Consider the following 16,749-nt stretch of genomic DNA (forward strand, 5'->3'; position numbering starts at 1 on the left):
ATATTAAACATTATTAAAATTAAAGGCCTCATGTAGACATTCACTTATCATTTTCATTTAATTTTAAACACCTCAAGCCCCAAGCGGTCACCGGCGACCGCGATAACAATAGAATAGCTATTGTGTCTGGATTTTCCATGATCGCGGTATTAAATAGGTTTAAATTCTGGGTAAGAAATCTTTTACATTGACAGTGTTAAACAAAATCCCTAATAGACAAAGTTATTAATCTCTTTAAAATCATTGTCTAATAATTCTCACTCTCATAAAATTGTATGTAAAATATTTAGCTAGACGTCTTTTTACAAAAGACTAACATTAAAAGAAGAAAGAGATTTTAAACAAATCCTGATTCTGAAATGAAAATGAATGAAACACTTTCTGCTTTACAAGATAAGTATGTAATGTATATGTAGCGTTGATAAATAAGCAAAATGTACTTTACCAAAGGTTGTGTACCTTTCATAGCATTTTATACAAAAGGATTATGAGTTGATGATCATCACAACTAGGTAACTTGATGACATATAAGTTTCATAGAACATGTTTTGTAATTGATGATACAACGAAAAAGTTTATGTAAGCTAACTAATAACATGCAGAACTTACACCTTCAGCTGTACAAAATGTACACTCACCTTTTGTGTCCGCGCGAATTTCCCAGCTGCAACCGCAGCGGGGGCGAAGCCCAGCCCCACACGGAGTCAATCTGCATTCAATATTCCATACTTATTGCCAAATACTTGTGAACTTTCACAACACTCGTCAATTTACAGATTTGGTCACTATTTTCACTTGCAAATAACGTACGTTCGACTTGTCGAGAAAATAGCTGTTTCTTACAGAATCTTACTTGGTAATATATACTACACGATTACATTTGTTAGCACTCGATAATTTATGTGAATGTCAATGCTCCTTGCACCAGACTTACCTTTGAAGATTTTGTCGACTTCGCAAATAAAATAATCCTCTACGGAGCGCTTATCTTAAAGAAGGCGCTCCCGAGATAGTTTCTGCAATGTTTGTTAGCTCATCCACTTTCAAAACACAAGAATTTTTCACTTTTTGTTTACTGTTACTCGATCGAGACTTCTGTGAACATTTTAATTTTTACATCAATTTACATTTTTATAGATACGGAATACACTCTGTCACATACTACCAAATATTAAGTGAATTGAGTGTATATTTTTATACTCAGTAGGCCTATTTTATTCTCAACGTGTTATTAATATTTGATATCTATGGAAATAAATATTTCCTACAGTAATGAAACAATTTAAAATAAAATTAGTTTTCATTTATTACTGTTGGACTCTCATTCAGAATACACTCTGCTTCTAAGATGTTGCCAAATAAATAGTGTCTAATTTTGTAAAATGGCAATTATTTTAATGTCAATGTCCTTTTGACATTAGCCATATGTGAATGTGTCAAAAGTCAAAAACTATCAAAATATTTTGGTTTACGTGTAAAATATTTTAAAAACACAAAAAGTCTTCAGTATTAAAATTAGTATTTTATAAAAGAACAACGCAAACAATGTCCTTAACATTATTGCTAGAAAAGTATGATGTTTCTACAGACGAAGGCTTACAAAAAGCATTAAATGAGATAGAGAAGGAAGAGGTTGGTAAATTACTTTTGCTGTTATAGTTAAGTATATAGTAGTGGATAAAGAGAAGCTGCTAACTTTTACCCTATCTCTACATTATAGAGCGATGTTAATGAGGCCCTGGCTAACGCGTTGTCCCGCGCCTGTAACTTAGAGGGACATCTACGGGCCGCTAGCCGGGGCTACACCAAGCTGAGTGAAGTGAAGAGCGATGCAGAAGTAGCTGCTCACATGGTTGACAAAACTGCATCGCTAGCCAGAGACGTTAGCGCCAAAGTTAGACAACTCGATCTTGCCAGGGTAAGATCTTATACAATCTTTCAAATTGTCTTTAATCCCTCGATTGCGGATTCTTTGAAATCTATTGTTATCGCGGTCGGATTCGACCGCTTGGGGCGTCAAGCCAATAATTCGAAGGATTAACCCGTTGATTATGGAAAAACGAGATACAATAGAATTTCTATTTTGTCTCGGTCACCGGTGACCGTATGGGGTTTGATAAATTAAAAATAAAATACAATTTTGTCTTTAATAATTATTGTAGGTCACAACTTAGTTATAAAATATGTTATCATAATATATTATTAAGACTAATAATATCATTACTTAATGAAGAACTGGCCCCACAAGCATAAGGTAATGCTGTAACTTGCTAGGGTCATCTTTTAGCAACATGATAAACATATTAAGGACTTAACATTTTTGTACATTTTAATCATTTCTTAGTCCCGTGTGGCAGAGTGTCAGAGGAGAGTTCATGACCTCATAGACTTACGGGTGTGCAGCGCTGGAGTAGAACAGGCTATCAAAGCTCATGACTATGAAACAGGTATGTTAGATGAAGCTTTATTTATAGTCATAAATTCAACAGTGCATGTAATAATGATTAATGTTGTAGCTGGAAACAATTGCCACTAGGGTCATATCACCTTAGCAATAAGCACCAAAGCACACTGCACACAGCACAGTGCTTATAAGACAGCTATTTTAATTATTTTTGTTGTGAGTATGCAAAGTGCACCTACCCGGCAAGTGCACCATATAGCTATAATTCCATACTGCTGATTGGGAGATTTCCAATCAATTTCGGGAGCTGGACATTTATTGGGAGCTGGAAACAAGTTCTTTGTTCAAAAGCTTGAAAATTCAGTGTTGAATGTTGTAACTTATAACAATACAATGTTGTGCAGCGGCGGGCTACGTGGCGCGGTTCCTGAGCATGGAGCCGGGGTCTGTGGCGGCGGCGAGCGCGCGCGGCCTCGACCCGCGCGCCGACATGACGCGGGCCGCCGCCACGCTGAGGGAACACCTCGTACGCAAGTCAGTTACCATTACCATACCAGTCTGGGTAGATAAACTCATATAAACTATACACAAATAATGTGATAGGATAACAATAAACTAAAAAGATTTTTATCTTATTTTCTTTGGGATAACTGTAGAAATGAATTATTATTTTTAACAAAAAATTAAAACCGACTTCCAAGGTAAAAATAATAATAATATGAACTAAAAAGTATTAAATAACTCTTACTCTATAATAGTGCCTCTTTCAGAATTCGTCTAAATCTCAATTATTTCTGTACGTATACTACAGTCTTCATTACTTTGAAGTCGGTACCGGCTAATTTTATCGTGAGTTCAGTCAATGTCAGAATATCTGAAGCTTTTGGGACTGGTACCGACTTCAAAGTAATGAAGACTGTAGTATACGTACAGAAATAATTGAGATTTAGACGAATTCTGAAAAAGGTACTATTATAGAGTAAGAGTTATTTAATACTTTTTAGTTCACATTATTATTGTTTTTACCTTGGAAGTCGGTTTTAATTTTTTGTTAAAAATAATAATTTCACTCTTTTTAGTTATCTACAAGATTTTTTATGCGCAAATAACCAGTACGAATGTTAACTATTCACATTATGTTACTGTAGGCGAAATTGTGGTAAATGCTTGAAGTTATTCTCATCTCCCGTGATGCTTGGAGTTGTTCACTTGCGGAGGATGAGTTCGCCTTATGGCTGGGTTGGGACGCTGCTGGCTGATCATCACGATTCTTATTGAGGAAGCTTAGGTCATCCCCTCTGTTCTTGTAGACGATTATCTCATGATGTTCTGAGGCTTTTACTATTCCGTAGTAATTTGCAGCCCTGCCTTTGTCCTGTCCCAGTGACATGGCGTGTACGCTGATTATGCGTGGGGTGGTACTGTGTCTTATCCCCATTGCTCCCAACTCCTTCAAAGACGAACATGCCCGTTCAAAGGCTTTTTGCGCGTCCCATTCGAATACTATTATCGTTTTTGTGTCTGATTTCAGTATTCTGCATGGTTGGCCAGCGAAGGTAGTTGTTGGGAGAACTAAATATTTGCTCATTTTCATGTTCGCCTTTGATGTACTTCCGTTTAGGATTGCTGCTAGTCCCGGTGAGATGTTGACGTGGTTGGGAGTGCTAAGACGGCTGTATGTTATACCCAATGTTTCCGTTGGATTTGACATAAAGAGAGGGATCGGCCTTAGTTTAATTTTCGGTTCCCCGTTTTGTCCGCGGGCTAGTAATTGTTGGGTTTGCTCTAGGGTTACAATTTCGGTTGAAACTGCCCGTTGTATTTCTGTGTGTGCCTGTGATTGTGTTGGCGCATGTATTTCTCCAGGCCTGTGGTTTGATGTGAAGTATGTGTGTATGGACGTTGGGGTTTGTGATCGTGTGTGTTGTGTTGACTCCATTCATTAATTTCGACAGGTACACCATATCAGCACTGTTGCGTCTACTTTCGAGTGAAAAGAGTTTAAAATACTCGAGCCTACTATCATATGATTTTAGTTCACGACATAGGTTGTGTGTATACGAAAGATGGTACAGAAACTGTTTCTGGACTTTCTCTATTCGCGAAATGTGTACTCCATAAGATGGGTTCCAAATTTGAGAACAGTATTCAAGAATAGGTCTTACATAGCAGTCGAAAAGGAGGATAGAAATTTTATGATCATTGAAGAATTTAGTTTGGCGTATTACGAATCCTGCCAGTCGTGTTCCTTTGTTAACGATGTTGTTAATATGTTCCCGAAAGTCCAATTTAGTATCCACCACTACACCCAAATCCCGAATGCTCGAGACTTCTGTAATAGGAGACTTTTTTATGAAGTAAGTAGCATGTAAGGGATTATGCTTGCGAGTGAATTTAATATGAAAACATTTGGCTATATTAACAGTCATGCCATTTGCAGAGCACCAATCGCTTATTGTGTTAATATCCATTTGAAGGAGTCTGATATCACGATGTCTTTAATTATGCGGTATATTTTAAGGTCGTCGGCAAACATTTGGTACCTGATGTAGATACCTGTAGATGTAATAGTGGAGCAAAGGTCATTTACGAAAATAAAGAAGAAGAGAGGCCCTAGATGTGAGCCCTGGGGCACCCCGGTTGTCACTTTCATTGGTTCGGACTTGTATCCTCTGACTTTAACCAACTGGGACCTATTCATAAGGTAAGACTCGCACCATCTGAGTAGGTTTCCACAGATTCCGGCATGAGCTAGCTTATTTAGGAGAATCCTGTGATCAACTACGTCGAAGGCCTTTGAGAAATCCGTATAGATAGCATGTACTTCACTTTTATTTTCCATTGCTTCATATATAGTTGTTACTTAATCTAAAAGGTTTGAAGTTGTTGACCTTCCTGGAAGGAATCCGTGCTGATTTGTGTCAAAAAAGGACTTGAAAGTGATGAAAAATCCTATTGTAGATTAATTTCTCAAAGACCTTCCCCATGGCTGATAAAATTGAAACTGGCCTGTAGTTAGTGACGTCACTCTGATCCATTTTTTTATGTATTGGAGTGAATAAGCTAGTTTCCACCTTGAAGGAGAACTTCCGGCCAATAAGAACTTATTGTAAATGCGGTAGAGTGGTTCTGAAATCTGATCCGAGCAACGCTGCAGAAATATTGGCGGGATAGAATCTGGACCTGGTCCTATTTTGGTATTAATTGTTTTAAGGGAAGTGAGAATATCCGATTTTGGAATGAAACATGATCCAAGAGATTGTGAGTTGCCATTACTTTATCTGTTATTATAATATTATGATTTGAAAATTGTTTATTTGTAGGGAAACCGATTGAAAATACTCCGCAAAAAGATAGGTTATATTTTGGGTTCCTTGAGCTGATTTATTATTGTAGTACATTTCGTCTGGAATCTCGGAACTATTTGACCTCACTGATTTAAGAAATGACCAAAAATATTGTGGGTTTTTTTTAATTATTAATTTAGATTCAGACTTAAACTTATCAATGCATTCTTGTAGCAAGGTTTTAAATTTGTGACGAAACGTGGCGTAGACCAGAAAATCTCTTGGATTTGAATGTTTTTTAAACTTTTTATGCATCCTATTTTTTTCATTTAGTGTTTTTATTAAATTTCTGCTTAACCAAAAGGGATATTTACATCTATCACTAAGGGGTCTGGGGGTATTTTGTGTTATAATTTCATCCAGTAATGCATAGAATATATCGAATTATCAACTGTTTCGTCGACAGTTTGATCTGCGGTAAAATGTTCGTCCCAATTTATCGCATCTAGCTCTTCCTTTATTTTTCCATAATCTGCCTTAGAAAAGTTTAATGATTAAGACTTCTTTATTTTTGGTGTTTTATGGGTATGGGTATGTAGTTTAAGGTGTATATTTGATGCCGGATGATGAACGTCCTCACTAACAAGCGGTGTGCTGCACTTGGATACTGTAAGTATCTTGTTACAATTAGTTAAAACCAGGTTCAATATGCGCCCATTTTGATTTTTAATGGAATTGACGTTATAGAGGTCATTGAGAGATAGAGCATCTGTAAATATATTTACTAAATTACTTGAGCAATCTACTGGGACCAGGGAATTTGTATCAGTATCATGTCGCCATTGGAAATTGGGTAAATTATAGTCACCAACAAAAAGCAGAATTGAATTTTTTGGTGTTTTATGTTGAATAATATTAGTCATATGATTAACGAGGTCTTCAAGACGGTTGTGTGTAATCGGTGGGGGAAAATACAAGTTACATATACAAAGTGAGATGGTAGAATTACCCTGTTTTAGTTTTATGACTTTCCAAAGGTCTTCGTTTGCAGATTCCCATTTTATTTTTCTAACAGGCTCAAATTTCTTAGATACCGCTATTAAAACCCCGCCTCCTTCATCTTTTAAAGAAGAGAAAGAACTTCGGTCGCGCCTAAAAATCGTGTATCTGGTATCCAATACTTCATGGTCATAAACAGTCATTTAACCAGGTCTCGGTGAGTAGAACCACATCATAACTGTAAAGAAGCGCGTTGTACCGTATGGTTTCTGTTTTGGTCCGGAGACCCCTAACATTTTGATAAAAGATATTTAAGGTATTATGTCTATTTGTAACATTATGTAATGAACTCATGAAGGACATAGTGGTAAAATAGAGAGAAAAAAAAAGTATAATTATCTAAAATGAATTATTAATAAGTTAAAAAAAATATTGTCCTTTACAAAGACTTAAGAAATTCCGGATCCTTAACCAATATGTTTTTAGCGTTAATGTCTTTTTTAATGAATATTCGTCCGTTACGAACCGACACAAATTGGAAACCCTTTTCCTTCGCAAAGTGACGAACTTGTGCGTGTAGCTGCTTATTGGCCGGAGACAAATGTTCACAAACGTAGACAGGGTTCTTGCTCGCTATCCCAAGATGTGAAGCGTTCAATTTATCAGTTGCGTGTTTTTTATTAAATGTTTTGACAACTGCTATAATATTATCGCGGACTAGTGGACTGGGATGCTTAACTATTATAGAGCGCGGACGGTTCGATTCTTGATTGGCTTTTGCGACGCGATGGTAGTTCAGGAGTTGCTGATCTGACAGAGAGCATCAAACAGTAGAGGTAAGTTGTTCTATTATCAATTTCAGGTTTTCACCTTTGTGCTCAGGGACACACTGGATTTCTAAATTTGATTCCCGGGATTGCTGTTCAATTTGGTTCAACCTGCTAGTTACTTCAGTTAAATTCTGTTTTAAAGTTTTGTTTTCAGTCTCCAGATTTCCAATTCTCTTGGTCTTTAAGCCAAGCTCCTCTGTGAGCTGGTCGTACTTCTCAGACATGAATTGAACGCTTCTAGTTAAGTCCTCAATTTTGGATCGAGTGTCAGCGCTTTCCTTTGAGAAATCCTTTCTTATATCTCTCAGCAGTTGAGACAAAGAGTCTTCTAGCTTTCTATTGAAATAATCTTTCAGCTCCTCTAAGTTGTTAGTGGATGGGCGTTCGGTTGTACTTTCAGTACTCTTTACATGAGAAGGAGTACGGGCTTCACCACGTTTTTCGGCGTTTCTACACTTTAAACACTTCCAAGCCGATTTGTGGGCCTTTGATTCTTTCAAAAAATTTTCAGCTGACACACCTAAACATTGGTAGTGATATGTTGTATTGCATTTAGAGCAACTTTTTAGTTCAGATAACTTGATTTGTTTAGAGCATATTCCGCACCCGTTCATTTTTATGGTTGCCAACAATCTTGGTAAATTTCTATAATTTGGCAACACTATCAATATGTCAAACTCAAATTTGACGGCTGTAACTTGATTTTGACAGCGTAAAGTGCGAATGATAAGGGTACCTCAAAATTTTTTGACAAACTGGGAAATTATTTACATCGAGGGTAGAAAATTACTACTTTTACTTTACTTGTTTCGTCGTTTTCAGCGGGAGAAAATGTTTGCAAACGATACCACAGGTTCCTTTTTGGTTATGCTCCACTTGAGTAAAAACTGTTTCATTGAAATTCACACTTGTAACTATTTTTAAAAACAGAACGGTGATAAGACTGAATTGTACACTATGGCTGGGTTGCCAGAATCAATATTTAAAAGGATTTAGGCCATAAACATTTTAATAAAAAATAATACTTTCGCTGTAATTAATTTACAAACTCACCTCACCGATAAAACTCTTTGTCATCGAAATATAAGTATTAACAAGAATAACTTACATTTTATTTTAATAAATTGATAATGAATCTATTTGAAAAAGGTCTGAACCGAACAATCTTTTTTCTTAATATTTATTTAGAAATATATTAATAAAAAATATAAGAAATATATACGTGGGAGAGCCATGCTTCGGCACGAATGGGCCGGCTCGACCGGATAAATACCACGTTCTCACAGAAAACCGGCGTGAAACAGCGCTTGCGCTGTGTTTCACCGAGTGAGTGAGTTTACCGGAGGCCCAATCCCCTAACCCCTAGCCTATTCCCTTCCCTACCCTCAACTATTCCCTTCCCTTCCCTTCCCCTACCCTCCCCTATTACTCTATTCCCTCTTAAAAGGTCGGCAACGCACTTGCAGCTCTTCTGATGCTGCGAGTGTCCATGGGCGATGGAAGTTGCTTTCCATCAGGTGACCCGTTTGCTCGTTTGCCCCCTTATTTCATAAAAAAAAAAAAAAAAAAAAACACATGAAAAATAGAGAAGATCTGCCCCTAGAAACTACAATTTTATGCTAAGCTAAAATGAAACTTATTGCGATGCGTAAGGTTATCGTTTGGGATTGAGATAAGACCTCGCCTTAAGAGGGCGACTAACCCCAAAAATAATACATCGTCCTTCTCTCTTCACACTCACGCGCGTCTTTCATATACCAGGTGAAAAAGAACGACGCGGATTTATGGCCAAATTAGTTTTTTCTCAATAACTCGATAAATATACAACATTTTCAAAATCCGCTAGGTCGATCTCTCAATGATATAATTTTATACAATATGTTAAAGTATTAACTTAGTTCAATGCATGGTTATGGCAATAAATGAAAAATTCGTGAAAATTAGATGCATCTTTGTGATTTTTTTCTACCGAGAAAATTTTAAGATATCGTGTTTTTGCTCAGATCGAATTCTCGGAGATATAATGTAGGATCTAATTTTAGAAAATGAAACAATTCGGGGCTTATTTTCAAGTATAAATTTTTATACTTGAAAATAAGCCCCAGAATTATAAAATCGACACTTTAGGGTTTAGTCGCCACCTTAACAAAGGTTAGACCTACAGAACTGAAAACTCCTAAAGCATATAACCTGTAAAATTACTAAAGTCTGGCTGTCGCTGGCTCTTGGGTTAGAAGCTTTTTCTTTAATAATAATACATAGTATTTTATGTCCATTTGCTATTATTATCAGCGACCATGGTAATGTCATTAATTTTATGTTTTGTTTGTCTGTAGGTTCTCGGAGGCGGCTAAAAAGGAGGACGACGAGGCTGTGGAGCGACTGTACAAGTTGTTCCCGCAGATTGGCAGCGCGGACGAGGGCACGGACCTGCTCGCTCAGTACCTCGCAACACAGGTACACCCTACATAGTCCATACTCACAAAGAGAAGGTTATAGATAAAGCATCTTTTGCCGCGCTGCCAAAATCAAAAGTAACACCGCCATCTGATCATGAACTTAAGTGACAATAATGAAAAGTGATTCATTCCTGGGCCTCCCTGTCAAATGTCAATGACATTAAAGTATCATTTTGCATGTATGTAAAATGATGACTAACGCTGGTATCATTTTAAAAGCGTTCCTGACTCCAAAACTCAAACATCGTCCTCCTCTCTTCACACTCACGCCCGTCTTTCATATGCCAGGTGAAAAAGGACGGCGCGGAATCATCGCCAAGTTAGTTTTACTTGAATAAAAGACGAACTATAATGATTATGAAAAAAGTGTTTTGAGCAAATTTAGGTTTTATCAATGCCTTTTTAGATATTAAAAAATATTAAAGAAAAGAGAGACTCAAACTTCGAAGATCCAAGCAAAAAAGTGTCTAAAACAAGGATTTTTGTAAAAAAGAAACTATCGAGCATTTTTTCACTAATCGTGTTTTCGTCTTGAGCATTTAATCTTCATGGACTGATGTAACTTGTGTCAAAAAATCAGTTTTCTAGACTTTTTTTGAGATCTTGGTTTAAGTATGTAGTCAAGTTAGGGTCAGGTGCGCTCTTAAGTGACACTTGATTTGCATCCACACCCTCAATAGTTACTTCTAAAATCTGTGCTCAATAGGTACTATTTTGTTATTCTATTTTGTCACTTGTGTCACTTTTTTATTTTTTATTAAAGGTTCACAAAACTAGCCCAACACTTAAATTTAACAAAATATTTGCTTATAAGTACTATAATATAATATAACAATTTAGCCTAGTAAACGAATGCCCAAAATGGGAGTCTGCTTGGAAAAGTTGAAAGCAGAAATTTTAACTTTGGTACTTTGTTTAGAGTAGTTAGGAGATATTGATTGCTGATTTTTTCGTTTAAAGTGATATTAAACGAAAAAATCAGGCAAAGGTTCGATATTCAACATTATATTGTTTTTTGTATGAGAAAAATCAAGTTTGTTGTATGAGAGCCCCCCTAAAATATTTAATTTATTTTGTTTTTAGTATTTATTGTTATAGCGGCAACAGAAATAAGTACATAATCTCTGAAAATTTCAACTCTCTAGCTATTATCGTTCTTGAGTTACAGCCTGGAGACAGCCAGACGGACATACAGAAGGACAGACAGACGGACAGACAGACGGACAAACAGACGGACAGACATATGGACAGACAGACGGTCAGGAAGACGGACAGACATCAAAGTCTCAGTAATAGGGTCCCGTTTTTACCCTTTGGAATTTAATTAGCTTTTATTATGTTGTACAAGAGAATTTCATACGAAGCACCGTTTATGATGAGTCAGGGGGTCAGGACTTTTTGTATGTTTATCTCCTAACTAGTCTATATATTAATATACAAATATATCTATATATTAATATAAAAATATATAAAATTTAAAAAAATATATAACTTTTTAGTGTTTACGTCACATTTTTTTCACGAATTAATATTAATTTTTTAATCAGTTATTATGTTTGTTGTTTGTGTAGCTGGAGGGTCGTCTGCGGCGCGTGACGCGCGAGGGTGGCGGCGCGGCGGACGTGCTGACGCGCGCGCTGGAGGCGGGGGGCGCGGCCGTGGAGCGCGCGCGCCGCCTGCTCGCCGCCTCCGCACCCCCCGCGCCGCCCACCGCGCTGCCCCGCGCGCTAGCCCGTCTGCAGCCCGTGGTACGTCACATACTTGTGTGTTAAACAGCCTGTAAAAATATTTTACCAGTCGAGGTGAGAAGGATGTAACCGTGTGAGTTGATCGTTTAGACCAACATATACGGCAGACAAGAGATAGGCTTATCATAGCCGAAGGAGAGACAGAAGGTAACTTATTATAATAGTTGCACTTTGTTTACATCTCCAGTCTACACCTAATTAGGTTGACCCAGCCTATATGTACACTTTTATTTATAAAATTGTGAATCCATATTAGAATGAAACTTTATATTTCATCAAAATTGTTTTGTATTAAAAATTCTAATAATTCAAAACTCTTTTTTTACTTCTGTACTTAATGCCTACCAAAAGTTTGTGGACAATATAGCAACAATAAAAGCAATGCAATGTGCGTTACAGGTATGCGCAGGAGCGGCGCGTGTGTGCGGCGCGGCGCTGCAGGGGGCGGGGGCGGGGGCCGGGGTGGGGGTGGGGACGGGGGAGGCGGGCGCGGCGGAACTGGCGGTGCTGCTGGCGCGCCTGCACCTCTACCTCACCTTCCTGCGACGAAGACCCGAGGTAACTTTTGAAAATAAAATAATGATGTCTAATAAATTTCTTCAGACAAAACTTAAGAATTAAAATGTTTACATATTTACAAATTGTGTTACTTACCATGTGAGTACTAGAGTTGTGAATTTGGTGATACCTAGTGAGGCAGTGAAAATAAATACTTATATAATATAGTTAAGCTACTGGCATGTTCATGTTTTAGTAGATCCATACTAATCCATACTTTACTTAATATTATAAATGCGAAAATGTGTTTTTCTGTCTGTCTGTCTGTTACCTCTACACGCCCAAACCGCTGAACCGATTTTGCTTTTGGCATGGAGATACTTTTTATCCCGGTAAAATGTGCGGTTCCCGCGCGATAAACGATTTTTGGAGCAACGGTGTTGCGGGGGTCTTCTAGTAGGTAATTGTATATTTTTGTGGGCCGTAGTATAAATATTGCCGCGATTTCAGCACATGTCGGGTCTGACGGAGGATGAGCGCGCGGCGTGCGCGGCGGACATCGAGCGCCTCATCGCCGGGTGCGAGCTCACGCGCACCGCGCAGGACCTTCTCAACCACTATCTCACACTAGAGAGGTAGATAACCTTGACTTGTGATAGAACTCATAGTATTCGATTGCACTGTATTTTTTTTTCGGGGAGTAACAAAACTAAGTGATAATAGGGTGGGTTTAAGTCCCCTATAGAGTTTGCTGTGAAATTAGCAGCGCTGAAAGAGTAGAGCTTTTTTCACCTTTGTATGGAATAATTCATGACATGGATGCCGATGGATGAAATTCATGATACGCTTGCCATACAAATTACAAAAATAAAACAATTTCAGTGCTGCTACTTTCACAGTGAACTCTTTGTCCCTTAAGGACACATACACACCATAAAGTATCACTGAGTTCGGTTACATCTTGTATAACAAATAAATAAGTGAGATACTCCACACCTAAACGTGTATACTGTATCACAAACGCGGGCGACGTAATATTAATATGTTTCTATTTAGAGGATCAGTAAGTTGAGATTAATTGCACCGCTTCGCTGCAGGGACTTCCTGGAGGAGAGCGTGAGCAAAGCGATCAAGCTGTCCGCGCCGCAGCCCGCCCGCGCCGCCACCACCTCCAACCTCGTCGACGACGTCTTCTACATCACCAGGAAGGTCATAAAGTGGGTGCTGCGTTTATAATTTACTGCTTTTAATTAATATCCATACTTTATTAATTGTTATTATATAATTCCTATCGGAATATCAATGAAAATGAAAATGACACAAAAACCCGCGGGTAACACCGCGGGGCACAGCTATTAATATTCTAAGTACGAAAAAGCGTCTGTCAGTTTGTCTGTGTGTTACCACTTGCCTCTTTACGCTTAAACCTCTGAAACGATTTCGAAGAAATTTGTTTTTTTAAGATAAAAACTTACAGCTACACGGTGAAATTTAAAAACAGAATACATAGTAATGAGCCAATTAAAAGTTTTCACTAATAGTATGGAAATACTTTGAGTTTGAAAATTGTTTTCAGGCGCGCCATATCGACTGGCAGCGTGGAGGCGGCGTGCGTGGCGCTGAACGAGGCGAGCGCGCAGCTGGAGCGATGCGCGGGCGCGCTGCGGCGCCGCCTGGCCGCCCCGCCCCCCGCGCCGCTGCCGCTGGCCGCCCCCCGCGCCGCCCCGCCCACGCCCACCGCCGCCGACGTGCTGTACGTCGCGCACACCTGCGAGGCGGAGGCCGGCGCCGAGTGGGCGGAGCGGCTAGCGGCGGAGGCGGTGCGCGGCGCCGAGGCGCTGTGTCGCGGGGCCGCCGAGCGCGACAAGCTGGTGTCGTGTGCGGGCGCGCTGGGCGCCGCCGCTGCCGCTTTCCGCGCCGCGCACGACATGGCGCTGGCGGCGGTGCGAGGCGCGCTGCAGCCGGCGCTGGCGCAGTGGGCCGAGGCACTGGCGGCGGCGGACGGCGGCGAGGAGGAGGCGGGCGACGCGGCGGGCGCGCTGGACGCGCTGGCGACGGCGGCGCGCGATCTGCTGCCCTCCGCCGCCGACCAGCTGCTCGTGTGGGCGGTGGGGGAGCTGGTGGCACGCGCGGAGAAGGCCATCCTGCGGAACGCGTACGACCGCGAGGGCGCGCTGGGCGTGGAGCGGCGCGCGCGGCGGCTGGCGGCGTGGGCGGGGGCGGAGGCGGGCGGGGCGCGGGAGCGGTGCGGTGCGCTATGCGGCGCGGCGGCGGTGCTGGCAGCGGAGCGCCCGGCGCACGCGGTCGACGCGGCGCAGCGCCTGCCGCCCCACACCGTGCGCGACCTGCTCGCACGCAGGTACGCATCCTACCTAGCGGTACTATAGATATCCTATCGTAGTGGATTCGATTAAAATGCATTATTTTTCATTTTCAGAACCGACTTCAAGATGGAAGATATAAAACGTTTAAAATTATAAGGGAAAGAAATAATTTTAAAATACGTGGAATTAACTAAAGTAATTCTCGGTTTAATAAATTATTCATTATTTTTATTATTGTGGTAGACCAGAAACAGAGAGCAGTAAAAAACTCAATTTTACTAATAATGAATTTTATTATATTATTATACAAAAAATAATGTAAACAGCATATATTAATTTTAAAGTTAAAATTGACACTAATTATTTATGTATTAGTAGCAATTAAATTACAAAAATATACAAGCATAACAATTATATTTTTATTTTTACCTAGTAGTAGGGGAGGGGAAGGTGCTATTTGTGTAGTCACTCGAGCGTCATGGAGACCTAGTAGGTTTTATTACATACGGTAAAACTGATTGAAAAAATTATAAGAGCGTTTTTTATTTTTATTTTAGCGGTGGGTTTAGAAACTGCAGTCATTTTAAAGTTTTGTAAAAGAAAATATATCCATAAAATTGCTTATTTTGGTAAATTATAAATATATTTTAGACAAAAACGACTAAATCATTTAGTTTAGTGCAAAATAAAATATCTGCGAAGCTTAGTTAGGAAAATATTATGAAGCTTGATTTTATTATATTTTAAAATGTCCCTACAGGCTTACCTAACCTTTGAATCGTCAGTGCTTTATATGGAAGCTTTTTTGGGGTATACAGAAATTTCAATATTCCAAAAAAAATTTTTTTAACCCACCACAAGAGAAATCCGATTTCTATACCATGATAACTAGACACAATATGTCGGAAGCCTATACAGTATACAAACTCGAGCTTGTCCCGAAATCCACTCTTCCCCTCCCCAACTACACTATTTATTAGTGTATTGTAAAAGCATAACAAAATAAATTAAAACATTAAATAGTAGTAGTAGTAATATAAAAGCATGAAAAAATACTTTGTTTAGCGAGGCAGTGAAAAGAAATGCGACAAGTTCAAGCCTTAGGGTTGATTCAGACTGCAATGCGACGCGTAGATGCATTTCTAAATTTGTACTGAATTGACAGATTTCAATGGTGTGAGACGTCTTGCAAATCTGTCAAATCCATACAAATTTAGAAATGCATCTTCGTGTCGCGTTGCGGTCTGAATTGACCCTAAGGGGGATATTAGATTATCATTTATATTGGATCCTAGATCATTGAGTCATTTATATTGGATAATGTAATATAGATAAATGATTCATTTCCTCCTTGATCATAGATTTTTGACATTTGCTGAGAGATTGGATCCAATACGGTCATAGAAATAGGTGTTGCCACTCATTTAATATAAAAAAGATACCCCCCCTCGGTACGTCCATGTCAATTCTTAACCTATTTGGTGTCTATGGTAGGGTAAGCAAATCTGAAATCTCAATTCCATAGACCATCAATATTCAATAATAATATGTAAGTAGGTGTAGTTGTTCGATACACTTTATGTCCGTTTCTAAACATAGCGAAAAAATAGAACATCTACAGATATAACAATAATTATATTTTGTGTTAGTAAGTTTTCTCAATTTAAAATGTCTTTAACAAACAATGGTTAACCCATCAAGCCCCATAAGCTCACCGGTGAGCGAGACACAATAGAATAACAATAGATTTCCAAGAATCCACGATCGAAGGATTAAAACTTAACACTAATGTTAGTAAATTTTATTAAAAAATATTAAAAAAAAAACATTAAATAAATTTATAAATCTTATACATATTTTTGTCAATTTTGATACATAGACAACAATACAAAAATATATTTAGAATTCGGTCAGATATAATAATACAATGTATAAAATATATGAAAATCATTTTCGTATTGAAATAGACATATATCTGTTTTAAAGTCTTTGGTTAATATTATTTTCTTACATGTTAAACTATTTGCATATGAAATAACAATTTGTCAGTTAAGGCACTGAATCTCTTGAACGCTACACTCTTATATTACCTTGTTTTTTTTTTATAAATAGGGCAAACGAGCAACGGGTCACCTGATGGAAAGCAACTACCGTCGCTCATGGACACTCGCGACATTAGGAGAGCTGCAGGTGCGTTGCC

At 38.7% G+C, this 16,749-nt stretch overlaps 1 protein-coding gene across 1 annotated transcript; it reads left to right on the top strand.

The window, feature by feature from the left end:
- Positions 1–1,465: 1,465 nt before the first annotated feature.
- On the top strand, positions 1,466–14,840 carry LOC121739600 (conserved oligomeric Golgi complex subunit 4). The gene is made up of 11 exons (XM_042132133.1): positions 1,466–1,632; positions 1,721–1,918; positions 2,345–2,447; positions 2,809–2,938; positions 9,857–9,977; positions 11,551–11,727; positions 12,127–12,285; positions 12,736–12,860; positions 13,323–13,442; positions 13,802–14,584; positions 14,663–14,840. The coding sequence occupies exons 1-11, from the start codon at positions 1,546–1,548 to the stop codon at positions 14,703–14,705; spliced, it is 2,046 nt and encodes a 681-aa protein (XP_041988067.1). The 5' UTR covers positions 1,466–1,545; the 3' UTR covers positions 14,706–14,840.
- The last annotated feature ends 1,909 nt before the right edge of the window (positions 14,841–16,749 follow it).

This window comes from Aricia agestis, chromosome 1 (assembly GCF_905147365.1).
Source record: "Aricia agestis chromosome 1, ilAriAges1.1, whole genome shotgun sequence".
NCBI classification, from domain to species: domain Eukaryota; kingdom Metazoa; phylum Arthropoda; class Insecta; order Lepidoptera; family Lycaenidae; genus Aricia; species Aricia agestis.